The sequence below is a fragment of the Pieris brassicae genome, chromosome 13, assembly GCF_905147105.1.
Source record: "Pieris brassicae chromosome 13, ilPieBrab1.1, whole genome shotgun sequence".
Classification (NCBI taxonomy): Eukaryota; Metazoa; Arthropoda; class Insecta; order Lepidoptera; family Pieridae; genus Pieris; species Pieris brassicae.
The window spans coordinates 688790-707827 of record NC_059677.1 but is presented as its reverse complement, the minus strand read 5'-3'; the positions used below and the strand labels follow the sequence as shown (position 1 = coordinate 707827).

The 19038-nt window shown below is 34.1% G+C and overlaps 1 protein-coding gene across 5 annotated transcripts in view; it reads left to right on the top strand.

Moving 5' to 3' along the window:
* The window catches only part of LOC123717618, a 97858-nt gene that overhangs the window by 66184 nt on the left and 12636 nt on the right, over positions 1–19038 (top strand). For 2 of the 5 annotated variants that reach the window (XM_045673702.1, XM_045673701.1), the window contains exons 2-3: positions 2070–2249; positions 4171–4284. In XM_045673702.1, the coding sequence (XP_045529658.1) occupies positions 2181–2249; positions 4171–4284 (183 nt within the window). In that variant the 5' untranslated portion in view covers positions 2070–2180. Of the gene's footprint in view, positions 1–1985; positions 2250–4170; positions 4285–7156; positions 7239–19038 lie in introns of those variants that run through there. The other 3 variants (XM_045673700.1, XM_045673699.1, XM_045673703.1) reach the window with 3 other exon arrangements.

Genomic DNA, 19038 nt, shown 5'->3' with positions numbered 1-19038 from the left:
ACGCCGCCAACTCAATCGCGAGTGTCCATGGGGCCACTTACAACAGATGAGCCTCCTGCCCGTTCTATATATGTATTTATATTAACGATTAATTTCTCAGTTACAAAATTTCTCCTTCTTATATATCTTTATTCCGTATATTATACAAGGCAGACCCACAAGCCAGGTTTCGCAAGGCCTACATATTAACATGTAAATTACTATTGCAAATCCTATCGGAATTCTCTTAAACGTATAATATTGGTAACTACGCTCGTGGCTTATTTATAAACAACATTTGCTTAGGCCTACTTGGTCAGATATACTTAGTAAACGCTGTATATTTTTTTGAAATCAATATAGTATTTTTAAAGCGCTTTAATAGATGGATTCGTTACATATACATATATAAATATATAAGGTTTCTTTATAGATGTTGTTTAGTCATAAATATAAACGTTATAATAATATTGTTTGAGGATTCAATATTTCCAAGAATAATAAGGATAATTATTTGTTTACATGAAATCCCGTTGTGGTTTTGCCTTATAGGATTTAAAGTAGCTTTGCTAGTGCCAGAAAAATATTCTTGATAAAACTACATTTTCGCCTATTAAATAAATAATATATAAAATGCTGAATATTAGTGACTTTATGAAACAGTTCTTTGTATGTACATATATAAACGATTTTATAACAAATGGTGACTTTCACCAGTATAATACTCGAAACAGAACTAATTTGAGTGTACTACCAACCAGGCTCCAGAAGATAAACCACTCCTTATAAGGAAATTGTATTCCTTTTTACAACAAACTCCCAATCGAAATTACAGAATTATCACTAAATAAATACAAATCTCTTTAAAAGTATATTAATCAATAAAGCTTTTTTATTTTGTTTTTATAATCGAATCGAATATTTTTAATGATCCTAATCCTTGGGATTGATTTGCTCCAGTTCAAACAATTTGTATGACTCAAAACTTGGCGATTAAAAAGAGGCGGAGCCAGTTCTCTTGCCCGCTCTAACGCCTGGTAGTAAATGTAGATTTAGAATCAATTTAACATCTTTTCTGTTGACGTTCATTAGTGTACTTAGTTATCTAAATGAATAAAGTTATTTTAAGTTGGAGTTTGAAGACCCTAGACTTGTTGCAATAAAATATTAAATAGTACAATAAAACTTAAGTTGAAAAATATAGTATATGCAAAATTGACTAATTAAATGCACAGAAATGCCAACAAAGACCTTCGATATATAGAATTAAAACAGAAACTAAGATTTACAACAGAATTAAATAATTAAAACACAATTAAACATTTAAACAGATATAACTAATGAACACAGAAATATAGAATTAACACATAAATTAATATTTACAACAGAATTAAATAATTAAAACACAATTAAACATTTAAACAGATATAACTAATGAACACAGAAATATAGAATTAACACATAAATTAATATTTACAACAGAATTAAATAATTAAAACACAATTAAATATTTAAACAGATATAACTAATGAACACAGAAATATAGAATTAACACATAAATTAATATTTACAACAGAATTCAATAATTAAAACACAATTAAACATTTAAACAGATATAACTAATGAACACAGAAATATAGAATTAACACATAAATTAATATTTACAACAGAATTAAATAATTAAAACACAATTAAATATTTAAACAGATATAACTAATGAACACAGAAATATAGAATTGACACATAAATTAATATTTACAACAGAATTAAATAATTAAAACACAATTAAACATTTAAACAGATATAACTAATGAACACAGAAATATAGAATTAACACATAAATTAATATTTACAACAGAATTAAATAATTAAAACAGAATTAAACAATTTGACAGTTATAAACAATTAACACATAAATAAACAATTAAAACTGAAATAAACAAAACAAATTTTATATACCTAACTGTCAGCTTGACATTCGGTTGAGTTTCTTGTGTGTGTTGCAGGCAGGTTTCTTGAACATTTATTTACCCTATTTCCATTAAAGAACTTTAATCTCAATTATAGTAATCACCTCTTTTTTATCACAGTGTAAACTTATTTGTCAGAAAATTACCAAATAAGAGTTGTTAACAGTTTATGGTATAACTTAATGAGTGACTCTGAGAAACAATGAAAGTGTAGCAAGTGTTAAGTGTCTAATGGTGATGACGCAGGCATGGAAAAGAAGATTCACTTGGATCACAGAAGGAAAGCTCGCGAGATTATGGGTTTGTCTTTATTATAGGACTATTGTGTAATAAGTGTGTTTTAGATTCATAAAATTTATTTTATAAGTTCGTAATTTATATTTTAACTTGCGGACCTGACAAACGTCCTGTCTTAACTATGAATATTGATTTCGTATTGGTATAATTAACTAAAAATGATTTATGATAAACAATATCCTTTGTTTGTTTGCTGGCGTATATAAATAGTTTTGTTGGTGTTCAAACATATAACTGGCCATGTAAAAAACATGGATTTTGAAGATTAATGCCACAAACAATTAGCGACTGTAATTATTTTATATGTATTTTATTTATATAATAACTCCGATCGAAGATCGAATAATTTTTTTAATATCCTCTTTGACAATATGTGCAGCACTCATTATTTCAATGTTATGTCAAACACCATAAGGTTATATGAAAAAAGATTGAATTGTAAAGGCGCTATGCACAGAAAAAAACTTTGCTATCATAACAAAAGTATTCTTAAAATTTCTAATTTTCTGCCCAGTTTTCCGAATTTTTCTTTCGTATGAAACTTCTCCTGAGAATAATAAACAACAAAAAAAAGAATTATCGAAATCGGTCCAGCCGTTCACGCGTGATGCCCTGACCAAGTGAAATAGGGATTCATTTACATATATATAATATATATGTAGATAGACGTATTAAAAATAGTTTAAAATATTCCAACTCCAAATTAAAAGTTTAATAAACGATATTTCTTCATTTATAATATTTTACGTTTAAGATATTCAAGAATCAGGTTGATACCTCGTTTGTAGGTTGAAGAACGTATTTTGGCCATGATGTCCAGAGAATTCTGATAAACGTGATAGGTCTGGATATATATATATATATGCTTTCACGCTTTGAAATTGATTTTTGCTTATTCTTGTAATGTCTTCGTGTATGTTGTTAAGTGCTTGTCACAGTAAAACATGTATTTTATTTGTATTGTAGCAATGCATCAGTGTGCCGAGCGTTGGCAAGCTTTTGTAAATAAATAAATATTATTCCGTTTTAAATAGAATCGCCTCAAAAATACACCAAAAATTTAATGTCTTATTAAGAGAATTAAATGTATTAAACGATAATTTATTTGTATGAATTTATGTGACTGTTCGGAGATGAATTTCATCAGCTTCATCATTCACGTCGAGCCAGAATACAATATACCATCCGTTCTCGATGTCCGTCGTTCCACAACTCAGCGTTTCTAACGCAGTTTTTGCCGCGCACCACTTTGTGGAACCAGCCGCTCACTGGCGTATTTCTGAACCAATTCGATCTTTCCTTTTCATGGACTCTAAGTCCATGAAGGAAAGAACGCATTAACTCTTAAAAGGCAACGCGCTTGCGAGCCCTCTGGCATTGAGAGTGTCCATGGGCCATGGTATCACTTAACATCAGGTGAGCATTCTGCCCGTTTGACCCCTGTTCTATAAAAATAATTCCAGATAAATGGCATTGCCCATGATTATTTCGTTGATATTAATGTTTTTGTGTAGATAATATAATTTTGGAATTTTATTGAATAAAAATGCTTTTTAAATTTCAGTCTGAATCCTTAATCAATCAGTAATCTCTAATAAGTAATAATAAGCTAATAAGAAATATTATGTTGAATTAATTTTCTACAATACTAGTGAATAAGTTTGAGGTAATGTTCATTACAAGACTTAGTGTTCTGTAAAATCATTACACATAATAACAGAAATAATTATTTCGTTAAATGAATAAAATCTTGAATCTTTAGTAGAACAATTCCATGCATTTTTTTTAAAATGTCACGGCGAGAGGAAACAGCTGCGCACGCGTTGATAACTTATCATTTCCGTTCGTCTTTGTGATTGCTTATAAACGACTCTCTGCATACCACTCAAATAGTTCTGTTGCTAAATGTTTGTGTGTTCTCCAGGCGGAGCTTGTAGCGGCAGTTCGTCGGCGCGGAAGAGGTGACAGCGACGACGATGAGGACCTGGGTCTACCGCGGAGTCCGCCGGCATCACCACCTACTGATAAGGCTGACAAGGTAGGGTTTTAATTATGCGTCAAAGACATTAAAAATGACAGTCAGATGTCAACATAATCTGACATTATCATTAACAGATAATCATCTTGATAGCCAGTTTCTTAGCTATTTTTCTATCTCTAGCTAAGGGCACATCCCTGGAGGAAAATCCGGGAAACATAGGTTCATTAGGCTTCCGTTAAACCTAGCCTTTTGACTTAACCTACCCTCTAGCCAGCAGCCCCATAAATATCATGAGGTTTCCGAAGTATCGCCCGGGCGCGGCGGGAGACGCCTAGCCCATCAGACCTAGTTTAAGGCAAGACCAGGAAAGGAGAGATTTGTCACTCCCCTGCTGCCTAGCTTATCAGCCCCAGCTTATCGCGTGTCTAGGATATTTATTCTGTGGAAATTAAAAAAAACTGATTTTAATTGAACGTAATTTAATTTTCATTTTAACAATATTTTAATGGAATATGTAAGAACCCTGTGGTCGTATTTGGAACTAAACGGATGCACACAACATACTGTTGAATAATTATATCATCATCATCATCCATGGCTATACAGCCCCTTGTGGGCCTTAGCCTCCTCAAGAACACTTCGGCATCGCAATCTATCCAGAGCTTCCCGTTTCCAATTGCGTATCCCTATTGTTTCGAGGTCCTTCACAACTCCATCCCACCAACGTAGCCTCGGTCTACTCGGTCTGTTGAGTTTAGTAAGGACCTTGGGTTTGAATAATTATATAGGGCAAGTAAACTCGAGATTCCTGATGTATTAAATACTCTATTTCCAGAGTAGGTCTTTTCCACTTTCATAGAAATATAATATTAATACGTATATAGCTGACATTTGCAATTTCAGCCTCCTGTCAGGAATAGGCCAGCGTACAGGTTAATTACCGAATTTTATATTTACCGTCAAATAAATGAAAATCACTCTTAATTAAGTTAGATGATGACTTTTATAATTTATGGTATACCTAATATAAATATGTAGTCTTAAAAGGCATTCTTGTTATTGTTATATTTGAAATTTGTATTAAGTTCGTTTCAACCACAGGGTTAATTAATTTGTGAACTATAAAAACGTAAAACATTTTAATATGATAACGGAATGTTAAATTTTGAATAAGCGCCATCTAGTGTCAAATGGAAACAGAACGCTGTTATTACGAGATTGTCTGTTGTTAGTACGCTGACACGCGTATAGATGGCGCTTAACTTAATGTCGTATGTGTAAAAACTTTTTCTCAAGATTATTTAAGTTTCAGCCACCTATAACATTTCATATGCGTTATAGTACATTATGTTTACGACACATAGACAATAGAGTGGATACAAATAAATACGCCACACCAAGGTCGTGTTGAGGTACGAAATTTGGTTCAAAATGCGACACAGTTATTCTAGCGTAAAGGTCGATGATCAAATTTCAAATGCAAGTATATTTGGTTAGAGTATTTGATAACACGTATTATTTAGATTATATGCCTTAAAATTAAAATGATCTTCGCTTCATAATATCATGAGCAATATAATGATTGCTCCTGGTAAGTCAACACTACGCTCTCAAATGGCGCAGGTGTTGCCTGGCCACAGGGCACACATACACAGATTCATACAGAAGCCCTGCGTGTGACTGTGATGAAAGAACCCACCAAACGGTGGTTTACTGTCTTTTGAAAGAGCAAGGAGCTCTGGATCTCGAAACTGACATGGGCTATCCGACAATTACAAAATAAAAATAACTGTTTTTCTGGACATCCACGAACAAAGCCGTGGGATTTATCTAGTGTAGAACATACACGGTAGTGATTCTTATTTACGCAATAGCACCTAAGCCGTTATACCTAATCTATTTTATATAATCATATTGTTTTCATACCATTTTAAAATAGACACTTATGTAAAACTATGTATGTACAAGGTAAAGTGTAATGTTGATCTTAGTCTGTGGCACTTACAATAACAGTAGATCTACTGAATTAAACTGTCAAAGTATTAAATGTCAATTCTTATTGATATATTCACGACTTTGTTCCGAAGGGGTAAGGAGAGACCACGTACCTTTCGCTTCATCGAGTTTCTTAACATGATCGTCGTTTATTTTTTCCGGTCATGGACCTTCTCTAGTGCGGCCTGGATACTTATGAAATTCAATTAAGTCTATAAATAACGCCAAATGTAATGGGCAATAAAAATCATCTTAAATATTGTTTTAGTGGACAAATGTTGAGCAGTGTAAGCCTAATGGCTTCAGTGACTCTTCCCCTGAGACCGTAGGGTCGATCCCCGGCTGTGAACCACTCGACTTGCTTTCTATGTGCGCATTTAGCATTCGCTCGAACGGTGAAGGAAAACATCGTGAGGTAACCGGCCCTTAGACCCAAGACCAAAGTAGACGGTCAGGCACAGAAGGCTGATTATATACCCGCCTATTAGATTAACAAATGATCATGAAACAGATACAGAAATCTGAGGCCCAGATCTAAAAACGTTGTAGAGTCATTGATTTATTTTTATTATGAATGAATAAGACATAAAGTGTCTAATAATTTTTACAGATTTAGTCGTATTTAAATGGGTGGGAATGAGCTTACTATGTATATTTATTTATTAAAGTTGCCAACATCATATGTATTGCTATCTATTACAAGCTATCTATTCTAAAATACATGACAATTATGATAAACAAATGTTAAACAGTAACAAAAACAGTACAGTAAAAAATCACACTTCTACTGCATTATCTGGAGTCTATAAATTGTAACTGTTGCACGAACTATTATTTGATTATCTGTGTACAAACTACAAACGCATAGACTATAGATTAGTCTTGCCGCGACCTTTGCTAACGATGCACGCGAATGATACATTTACGCGCGTTTTTTGTTTCGTGATAAGTGAAAATAGTTTTAGATTTTATTTATAGTGATTTGGATTAATAGATAATAGTAGTATCAACAATTTGTAAGTACGAAAATGGTTGAAAAATGCTATGTCTCGCGTATAATAACTATAGAATCTTTGTTTTTATCAATTTTAGAACTTTAGAACAATTTTAGAACAAGACCAGTCAAAACTCCTTCCCATGTCTTTTTATTTCTTCTAAATTAGTTTGATCTGTATTTATCGGCAATAATATGATCTATGTAGGCCTTTAATCTAAATCTCATGTTTGTCCATAAATTTGTCGGGTTCTAAGTCATATTGAAATGATTATATTGATTCAGTAGTGAGTTTCTGGAAACCCATATAGCTTTCTGACTGAATGTCTTTTGATTCTTGCTGGGGTAGAGCGAGTCTCCATCGTGTTCCGTCTTGAGCTTCGGATTCCAACTCGCTCCAACTCTCTACGGCTCTCTTCGCCTCACCTGCAACTGTAAATCACCAGGGTTTGGGACCGCCACATTTCCGCCTTCCTTGTGGGTTCCAATTAAGCGCATGCTTGGGGATGTCATTGGAATCTCTTTGTAGAGTATATCCACTTGAGTCTCTTGATCTGCTGGCTAAGGGGGTTATCTTGGCAGATTTGCTCGTTGGGAGATAATTTTCAGAATAATACTTAACTTTAAATTTCAAAATTCAAGCCGTATAAATAATAAATCTTGCTCTTGTAAGACTTGCCTAGAGAAATTTTGATTCAGTTTTATTTAAAAATAACAGTGCCTGGGGAAACTTTTTAATATACGAGGTGGAAAACATTTGCCCCCGAATAAGGTAGTAGTAGTATATGAGGCTCGACCAGCGCCAGAATCTCTGCTATTCTGGGTCCGCAAAACCCACTAAAACCACATCGGGTAGTTAAGATATAGCCAAATGTGAAATACATACTACGTCTTTAACGATTTGTTCAAATATACTTTTAGTTCCTACAAGGACGCGTTGGAGACGCTCCAGGGTTACTCTCGCATTTCACTGGGACTTGGTAACTGGGGGTACAAGATACAAATGAAAAATAGTGTCTCAAAAGACTTATTCAAATGAAAATATTTTTAGCTGAAGGTTGTTTAAAAGGAAATTATGACATAGGTGAGTTTCACATAACAAAAAATAATTTCGCACGTTAGCGATGACAACAGTTCGGAAACAGTAAAAAATGCCAATGGAAAGTGTTATTGCATCTCGTGGTTCTGATAATAAAACCGTAACAGACACATTTCAGTATCTAAAATATATGCATTTTTTGTAAATATTGTGTTGATGCTTATGATTATTCGAAGCTAACAAATTTTCCAAACTCTCAAAGGCCGGTTACACATCCAGTAAGCCTCCCGATGCGTTCCTCAGCCGTGGAAGTGTATATTAGGTGCACTAGTTCCTCTGTTCGTTTGCCTTTTGTCCGATAAAATTGATATAAACCTGGATTTATTAATTTGGACTTAAGTTAGGCGTTTGACCCATTCACTCAAAGTCGTATCATTTATTTCAATAAAGCCACGTTTGAAAATATTAAAAGAATTCCAAAAACGTGAAGAAGAATGGGCAAGAAACTCCATACTATAAAATAGTTTTTGCAATATTTTTTTATTATGAAGACCGTCTACCTCAAACAAAACAACTACTACTGAAGTAGGTGCCATGTTATAAAATAACAATGCAGCAGATAACTATATTATAGATACAATGTGCTCATATATTATCAAATATTGCAACTATCGATTTAACATTATTCTTTATAATAAAAATATACCATACAGCCAACAGTGTGTACTATGTACGTCGATTTCTTTAACAAGAATTAAAATAATACTATATAAAACGACACTGAAGGAACTGTACATTTTATGGTGTTATAGAGAGTTGTTAAATTGAGAGATTATTTATTTGTCATGGTCAGTCTACACTTGCAAGCAATGCCAATTTATAAAAAAAAGAACGAATTTTTTTGAGTTCGTATGCATGATGCCGAAAGTCGAGTTTACCAAAGCTTTCGACGCTTTATGGAGTTGGACGTTAAAGAGGAATGTATACGTACATAGCAAATTTCTCTAAAAAAATCTGAATTATTTAGAAACAATAAAAACTAATAAATGGTTGAGCGGAATACGAAATATTTTTTTTAATATCAAAGGATGTTAAAAATTACGCGTCTATTGACCTAGAAATACATAAACATTAGATAGAAATAATTGCGGCATATTTCCTGCGCGCAATTATTTTGCTAAATATCGTACAATCTGGCCTCGTTATGCTTCTATTAACATTAAACAAAGGACTGGATATTACACTCAAGCGCTGCGATCCACGTTAATTCGGTAGTAGGCGAGGAGTCCTGATGTAAAGTGAAACCGCGGCCAATGCAGTGTTCATTGGCTACATGGCTCGCGAGTGCGTTGCCGGCCTTTTAACTATCGGGACGCTCTTTTCTTGAAGGACCCTAAGTTGAATTGGTTTCGAAATATGTCGGTGGTATGGGTGGAATTTCGTATACTTGACGTTCAATGAGGAAACTCAGCTGCAGGTATTAATCCGAACAACTCCTCTGTACACTCTCCATGGTAAATGCTGTAGAAGATGCAGAATAAATTGGAACCTCAAGTAGTACCTGAAAGCAGCAATCATAGTTTTCAACATTCTCGTTTAGTAAACAACTGATACATCAACCATCTTAGCTTATTATTTTCATCGTATGGACAAGTATAAATTCTTCATTTGCCGCCTCGCCATTACTGGATATTGGTGTGGTGAAGCGTACCCGTCCACACCAACACGCCGTATATCCTTAATTTACCCAGCATAATTAATTGAAAGACAAGCGGTTATATTGCATCACATGCCCAGGTATCAAGCCACGAAAAGTTGTATAAATTAGACACGGAGGTGCACCAATCAACTCGGCACTAAGTCTTGAATCCTTTGGAGGTGTAGATATGTTAGGTGATTGCATCGCAGAATAACCTAGAATTTGATGGTATTCTTGAGTATGGTATGGTGATGTACCGCTGTGCTGGTACACTATTCATAGACCTATATGGGAGACCAAATGTAACCCATTTTGTGAACTATCCTATCTGGATGGAATACCTGGAGCGACTTTTGGGGACATATTTCATTCTTAATTAAGTCTCGTATTGTCTCATACGACTTCTATTAGAAATGCTTTAACCGTATTATTTGTCAAGGTATGTACGTATTTGTATAGGATCCTTCTGAGCCTTAGAAAATAAAAATACTATGGCAACATTCGTTAGTGAAGAAGTAAAAACAATTCATTGAGTTTTTTCGACGTTGTCCTTAAACATAATGCTGGGAAACGGGTTTCAATTATGAACGTACGAGAATAATGAATGGCTTACCAGTTATTGTCTTTATACTAACACCTGTCCGGCAGTTCTTGAGAACACGATATATCTACTAATAGTTTTTAAAAAACCGTTACAAGTAATTGAAAAACCAAAAAAATTCTTGAGCAACTGGTTTAACAACACATTGTTATACATAGGCCTTTACTAGCTATCCATGGTCTAGTCGACAATGAACATTAAGCTATATCAAGTAAAATCTAACGGCCCCATCTGCTCGCTACTGGGTGCTGAATGGGAGGTGACAATTTCCCAGTTTCCGTGACCTAAAGTAAATAGGAAGTATCTTATCAGCTTATCGAAGTATTTCCGAACGAAATCCACTTTGGGTCCTGCATTTTGCGAGAGTTCTGGCAGTGTCCATGGGTGGATTGCCTTTTATGTTTTTAAAAAAGGGATTCCGCCCAGGCATAGTGGCAGAAAGATCACCTGATGTAAAGCTGCCCATGGACATCGACGCTTTCAATTCCAGAAGACATTGAACATCAGATGAATCTGTGACCTGTTTGGCCTAAAACAGACAGTGTTTATACCATACAAAATATCAATGTGCAACGCTGTACTTACATCGTCATTATTCATTTGTAAAGAAATTCTCAACACGATGACTTGTAATCAATATCGAATTCTCACATCATTCCGTTAGTCATTCACTGTTACTTGTTAACTGTTGACTAATATTTCAAGCGGTTTTAAAATCAATTTGAGGTTAAATTATGGAAAGTACATTAAAGATGTCAAAGGGCACCAATACATCTTGACTCAATACCAATTCCTAAAGGCCAGCAACGCACTCGTGAGCTCTATGGCATTTAGAGTGTCCATGGAATCGCCTGTCTTACAATGCCGACAACGATCAGCGATGGCGACAGGTCTTTTAAGAACAGAGTTTACCAATTATTAATACCGGCAACACGAGTTTTCTGGCATTGAGAGTGGCCATGGGCCGCGGTATCAATTAACATCAGGTGAGCCTCGTTCAATTAAAAGGTTTCTCATATTTCGGCAATACAATCCGCAGAGGCGAAGAAAATTTGGAGAAACTGATCGTAATCACTCAGAAAGAAAAGATTACATGGCCGCAACAGCAAGAGATGCATGGCATATTGAATTATTCGAGGTTGTGGTCGCAGAAAAATTCCATACTACACGTACTCCACACGGGCAGAGGTTGTTCAAAAATACAACTTTACAACGCAATAAATTTCATTACCTACTAAAGAGATTACAGGCTGTAAGGTGTGACGTCATAAACCTATTGATTCCACCTCAAAGGCTTCCTACGCCCACGAGAGCAAAGGTCAGATATGTAAACCTACTTATCATGGTATTAGATTGAGCGCATTGTAAAGATACAGCTAAAACCTGGAGGCCAAAAGGCCACAGATTCCATGATCGTTCGTTCTTCTTGACCTGGCTGAGCCTTCTGTGCCTGATCTATGCCATCATTAATAATTATTATTTTCGTCTATTTGACAAGATAGTGGTACAGTGATTAGATCGTTCAACTACAAATATCCGCACAATCTGATATTTTTACAATTTTACATAAAATAATGTCAAAGTTAAGTTATTTACAATTGGTGTCAAATTTATGGTTCCAATACTCTCCCTATAAAGGCACCTTTCCCTTGAAGGAATTACACGACAGTGATCTATAACTTCTAGGAAGGCTGTTAAATAGTTTTATAGCCATGGCGTAACAACTTTTGCATACATCGTGGTGGAGCATGCATCAGCAGCTCGCGATGTTTTCCTTCGGCAAGCAAATGCTAAATTCCCATATAGAAAGCTTCGTCTCTACACTGTTCAATAGGCTTATTTATTACGTAATCGAACAGCTAACATAAATTATAATTAAAAAACGATTATAATATAGATAGTATACATCATGTATCATTTTTGGGAGCCCATAGCTACAGCTTACGCTCTTCCGAAAACTATACCCTTGAAGTCCCATCTCATAAATCCTCCTTTCTTGACGATTCCTTTAAGGTCTCTGCAGTTAGGCTATGGAATGCTTCTCTATCTTCCTTTAAATTTCTTCTGTACAATTACGACCTGTTCCGTTTCCCGTAACTCTCAGTTAATTCTTATTAAGTATTAACTGACGTGAGACTGATCTTAAATTATCGTGATTTATATATCTTTTTTTAATTTACTTTGTTTTTTTGTTTCTGTTTAGTTTTGTCTGAATAACTATGTGTAATGTGTATTTTTGCCTACCTTATCTAATTTAATACATTTTTTCTGTTATCAAAGTGGTTGCCTGTGGATTTACAAAAGGAAAAAAAAAATATTAAGATTAGATACTTGAGGTATGTAGGATGTGCTCATGATGTTGACCGTATTCCGTAATGGCTGACCTGAGTTCTTGCTTCTGAATTTATTGTTGAACTCAAAATAAGCTAAACTCAAGGAAGATTTACGACATTCAGTCTGCTAAGTCCAATATATCTTTATAAGTCTCCATTTCATAATTATTTAGAGAAAACAATTCAATACGACCTTGGCCGAGTTCGTGACGAAAGTTTATCTATGCCTATCAATGTTTTAATTTTGTAATGGGTCAAAGTTCTTGGTGACTTTTAATTTAACTATAAAAACTTTCGCAACGACATAGAACTTATTTTATATATTTACTGACGAATTCCACTTGGGTTCCTTCGACAACGTACCGATTAAATACCTTCTGTCTGAGTGTCCACGGGCGGCATAGCGCATCAGAGCTTTCTGCTTTTCCCTGAGCAGGTTGATAAGTTGACAGATAACACTTTCCTATTATGAATAGTACAGGTACCGGCAAACTTCTAGAGCATTAAACAAGGGAGTGGGGGAAAGTTTAGGCATTGTACACAGCGCGGGACCAATATTAACGCCATAGCGTATGTTAGCGTATCTTGCAAGTAGTATGTTCGGAGCCCTGAACATTTATTTTTCAAAACTATTTTTGAAATACAAAATAGCTTAGTTTAAAGGGTAAAGTAGCATCATAACGGTTAAAGAATTTGCATTTGGACTAGTAGTTTTTGAGTTTACTCGTTCCAAAGATACAAATATTCTTTGATTCCTCATTATAATATTTTACTGTATTTGGATCTGATAAAACCTTCAATAATCGAGTGTACCATTCCCTCAAAGGTCGACCACTCATCCGTAATTCCATGTAGGTGTTTATGGGCGGCAGTTAGCTGTTTATTATTGCTTACCCTTAACCCCTAGAATATAAATATCCGTATCAAAATGTTGCCTTAAATCCCAAAGGGCTGTTATGACAGTACTACACGTGATAATAAGATAATATTAATTAATATTTGTAATTACTCATCAATTATGATTGGAACAATATAATGAACTGTCATTGATAAAATAAATATTAATGTCTTTAATTATTTTTTTTGCTACTCGTGAGCCCTCTGGCATTGAGTGTCCAGGGGCGGCTGTATCACTTGACTCAAATTCAAAATCATTTATTCATTTTTGTTATACAATGTACACTTATGAACGTCTATAAAGAAATCCATATTAAACGCTTCTAATTTTACATTTACTGCCAGTTCTCAAATGAAGGGCGTAGAACGGAAAAGAAGAACTGGCAATAAACTCTCCGCCACTCTTTTTAATCGCCAAGTTTTTTGTTGTACAAAATACTTGTAAGGAGCTGGAACCATTACACTATGTTCTTCCTGAAACTACTTGTTTTTGTCTACTTACTTGATGTTAGAATTATTTTACAAAATAATACAATCTACATCATGGTATGTTAAATTAGAATACCACTTGTTTGTATTAATGTATCAATAGCAGTCCTGTTAGGCGACAATATAAAAAACTTACATGTTGCTTATTGTAATCTGTAGTCATAAGTAGTATTCCTGGTAGCCGCGGTAGCAAGCTCAACGTTCTCTCACCATGGACGTTTGCTCTCAAGAGCCAAAGAAGCTCAAGAGAAATTGCGTTACAGCTCGGGTCGGTATATCATATTCAACTCGTCATGAACTAGATGAAACATAGCATTATTTAAAAGATGGATTAGACAGTTCAAATTATTTCAACCTACCACAAATACAAGGTCGTACCTTATGCTCCCCAAGGTTTGGGAAGTGGCAATTCTTTTCTATTCGGAAGTAAATATTTAATATGCAATAATAAACGTATTGAATTAATATGAATGGTTTTGATGTAATCTAACAAAAAATTCTAATGAAATTGGTTCGTGTTAACTCCAGCATTGGTTCAAAAAAACTGTACAGGATTAACAAGTATAAATGAGCAGTGTTAAGCAACTTCAGTTTACAACAATCATCCCTGAGGTCGTTCGAGCTTGGCCGTCCACCAATGGGCTTCCTCTATTCATTTATAATAAAAGACCACGGCGTGATAGGAGGCTCATCACCAAGTTGCCATGACAATTGACATGATCATGGAACTGATAGAGAAATATGAGGCACAGACCTGAAAAGGGAGTGTCACTTATTTTTCTTTTAATTTATTATATTTGTTATTAATTAAAACGCGAATAAACAATCATACCTATACAAATCTTCTGTGACCTTGTGTAGGCTGTTACCATGACAAACATGCTTTCTTAAGGCTTTTTAAATATACGGTAACCATGGTAACAAATACATCTTATATCTAGAAGGCCGCTTATGATTTGTTAAAATGAATTAGAGTGTCAGTTAATAACTTAACTTCAAGAATTTTTTAATTTAATGTAAATAGCAATAACAATTAAAAATTAATTAATACAAAGTTTAAAAGTTTGGTCTCTGTGGCAATGTACAATGACTTTCCTCGCTACTTATTTGTTGAGTAAAAAAACCAGCTCTGGGGTCACCAGTTATCTGTGTGTGTAGGTGGACTACGCTCTTGTTTATGTATTAGTTTTTTGCAGAAATACATACAATATCCTTACAGTACAGAAAAAAAATGGGAAAAAATATTTGGAGGTCATATTTCCCTGGGAAGACCTCCTGGGCAGATTCCTGTGGCATTACAATACATTCGAAAAGTTTCATGACAGAAATATGGTCGTGACAAAACTCTATAACTAGTCCCACTAGGGAGCCCCTGTGTTGTTAGTAACTAAATAACAATTAATAATCATAGAACGTAATTAATATCTCAAGATTGGGTTATAAAAAGAGAATCAACTGTCAACCACATTCCTGGAGAAAATCTACAATTTCATACCGCAAAGATTTTATTGCTATTAACGTGTTATAGAGGAAAGTTCGTTAAAACTTACTATAAAGGATAAGATTCAGAAACACTTCTTTTGTTGCCTCCATTACTGAAGGTTAGTCTTCAGTCTCGTGAATATTTTTGAAGCCTTGTTGTGTGTACAAAACAATGAAAGTGGTTTTAAAACAAATGGTGACGTTCACCAGTATAATACTCGAAACAGCGTACGATCAGCCAGGCTCCAGAAGATAGACAATTCCTTATATGGAAATTGTATTCGTTTTTAAAACAAACTCCCAAGCGAAATTAAATAATTAACACTGAATAAAGTCAAAACTCTCTTTAACATGATTTAATGAATACAGCTTTTTATAAATTTAACGATTTTTTAATGATCCTAATCCATGGGATTCATTTGCTCCAGTTCAAACAATTTGTATGACTCAAAACTTGGTGATTAAAAAGAGTGGCGGAGCCAGTCATCTTGCCCGCTCTACGCCCTTGACTTGAGAACTGGTAGTAAATGTAAATTTACAATTAATTTAACTATGTAAATTTAGAATAAATTTGACATCATTTCTTTTGATTTAACAGTACTTGGTTACCTATATGAATAAAGTTATTTTGAGTTTCAGTTTGAAACGTGTCTTGTTCTGTGCACTCTTACGAAGTCGCAATACCCGTTCGCTCTGTTTACCCTGGATTTTACCCATTATAATTTGATGACCATTGGTTTTTTTAATTTTGTCACTCGCTCATCAATACTCTAAGGGTCTTCTAGAAGACTTGGCCATAGCCTGATATAATCACAAGTCATAATAAAAAATCGATTATTTTCCGAGATAGTGGTACAATTAGATTGTTCAACTACAAATATCCGCACAATCAGCCATATATATAGGCATGCAAATGTCATATCAATTTTTACAATATTATATATATATATATATAAATTAATCCGTATTTCCCTTAATCACGGCATCACGCGTGAACGGCTGGACCGTTTTCGCTCATTCTTATTTTGGTTTTCTAGGTTCAAGGTTCCTATGAAAGAAAAATTAGGAAAATTAGAAAATTTTAGAATACAAACCACCATATTAAGTAATCATGACTTTTGTAACGATAACAATTTTTTTCAGTGCATAGTGCTTATACAATTCAAATGCTTCGATCGGAGTTATTGTATTGATAAAATACATATAAAATAATTACAGTGGCTAATTGTATGTAGCATTAATATTGAAAACACATGTTGTAAAAAACCAGCCAGTTTATACCCAGTTTATAACCGGCCAGTTATATGTTGGAATACCAACAAAACTATTTATGTACGCCAGAAAAACAAACAAAGAATATTGTATATCATAAAGCATATTTAGTTAATTATACCAATTCGAAATCAATATTCATAGTTAAGAAAGGACAACGTCCGTCGACTCCGCTAGTGTCTTATAAGAACATAAAAATAATCTCAAGATAATAATTGTTAAACCTATGGTCCAAATACTCGCTTACGCTAGAAAAAATTGCCTTTAAATATTCATTCACCTTTCCCTTAATTTACGTATTATATTCAATTAAATTGCTTAGTAATTACGTAATGGTACCTTAAGTATTGAATAAATTAACCGACTAGGTATTACATGTATCTGACAACATTATACGGTAGAAGAACTGAGTTGCGACAGTCGTTTTACATATGTTTTTGATGGCATTCAATTTATCGTGTACACATGCGCAGTGATGCGTACACTTGCAAAATTAAAGTAGAACTAACTGTTTTGTTGTCGATTTTGAGCCTTTGGTATGCTTCGTGATAAAAGTGTATTTTTAAGTCCGCTAGTAGTAGTAGTAGTAGAACCTAAATCTGTAATTGAACCGTATTAACTATTAACATGCGGACGCGACCAGCGAAATCAAGTAGATACAAATATCAGTGTTAATACAACAACAATAGCAGAAAATACAATAGCGCCACAACCTTTTTTAGGTCTGGGCCTCAGATCTGTTTCATGATCATTTTTTTAACGAATAGGCAAGTAGGTGATCAACCTTCTGTGCCTGACGCACGACTTTTTGGGTCTAAGACAAGTCGGTTACCTCACGATGTTTTCCTTCACCGTTCGAGCTAATGTTAAATGCGCAAATAGAAAGAAAATCCATTGGTGCACAGCCGGGGATCGTCAACAGATATTGAAATCTGAGGCCAAGACCTAAAAAGGTTGTATCGCCACTGATTTATTTTATTTTTGAAATGAAATTTCTTTATCGGCGTTGAAAAAAAAATTACCGTCACATTTTTCGGTTACGCGCCATCTTTTTCTTGTCCCTACCACGGTCGATTCGAAGAGATTCGAAGCCATTAATAACAAAAATATATAATATAAATATCAGTGATAGTAATAATTTTATTACAACTAATGAAATTCTACAATAATCTTAGCAGTAAAATTAAATAATTGTATTATTTGTATTCATAAGATAATAAAACCTTTGTTAAACTTTATCTAATTTAACCAATTTCTGTAAAGTTGCACATAGTAGATCATTTTTCGAAAAATAAAGTCATAACGAAGTTTCACTTCTTACGTGTGTAGACTAGTACACACACACATTTTTTTTATAGAATAGACAGTGAAAAGGTCGCAGTATGAATTAAATGTGTAAACGCAGATTGTGTTGAACTGTTTATTGACAAAGCAGTCAATTGTAAACCGGAAGCAAGGTGTTGTGATTTTGTATAATAAACAGTGGGTATATTCTGTTAAATTGTTTGTGAACAGTAAAATGTTAAGGCTATCGTATATCGAAACATATATGACATAAATATCGTTGTGACAAAATGTTCTCGATCTTCCCCATACAAGCCCCTGTGTGTGGGTAACTAACTACCTTAAAAGAATATGTAGTCTCAGTATAACATCTAATCAAACAAAAGTCGTTTAACTTAAGTATGTATAAATGTATGCGTACTACACTATAAAATTCGAGAGAAAAAAAACTAGGTTAAATATTAAAAATAGAGCGTAGAGGTACTACTTAACATCAGGTGAACCTCCTGTACGTTTGCTTCCTGTTTTATAAAAAAAAATCAAAAAACGGATATTTAGTTAAGAGAAAGTGTACTAGACCGTACACTAGCATTCCCTGTGTCATGGACAGCTAGTATCCTATCCTACCTTTGACATTTTAACGGTTCTTGACAATAATTTCTAGATAACATTGACACTTTTATAATTATAAAATGTCTGCTCAATAAGTATACTTACTATTCTAGC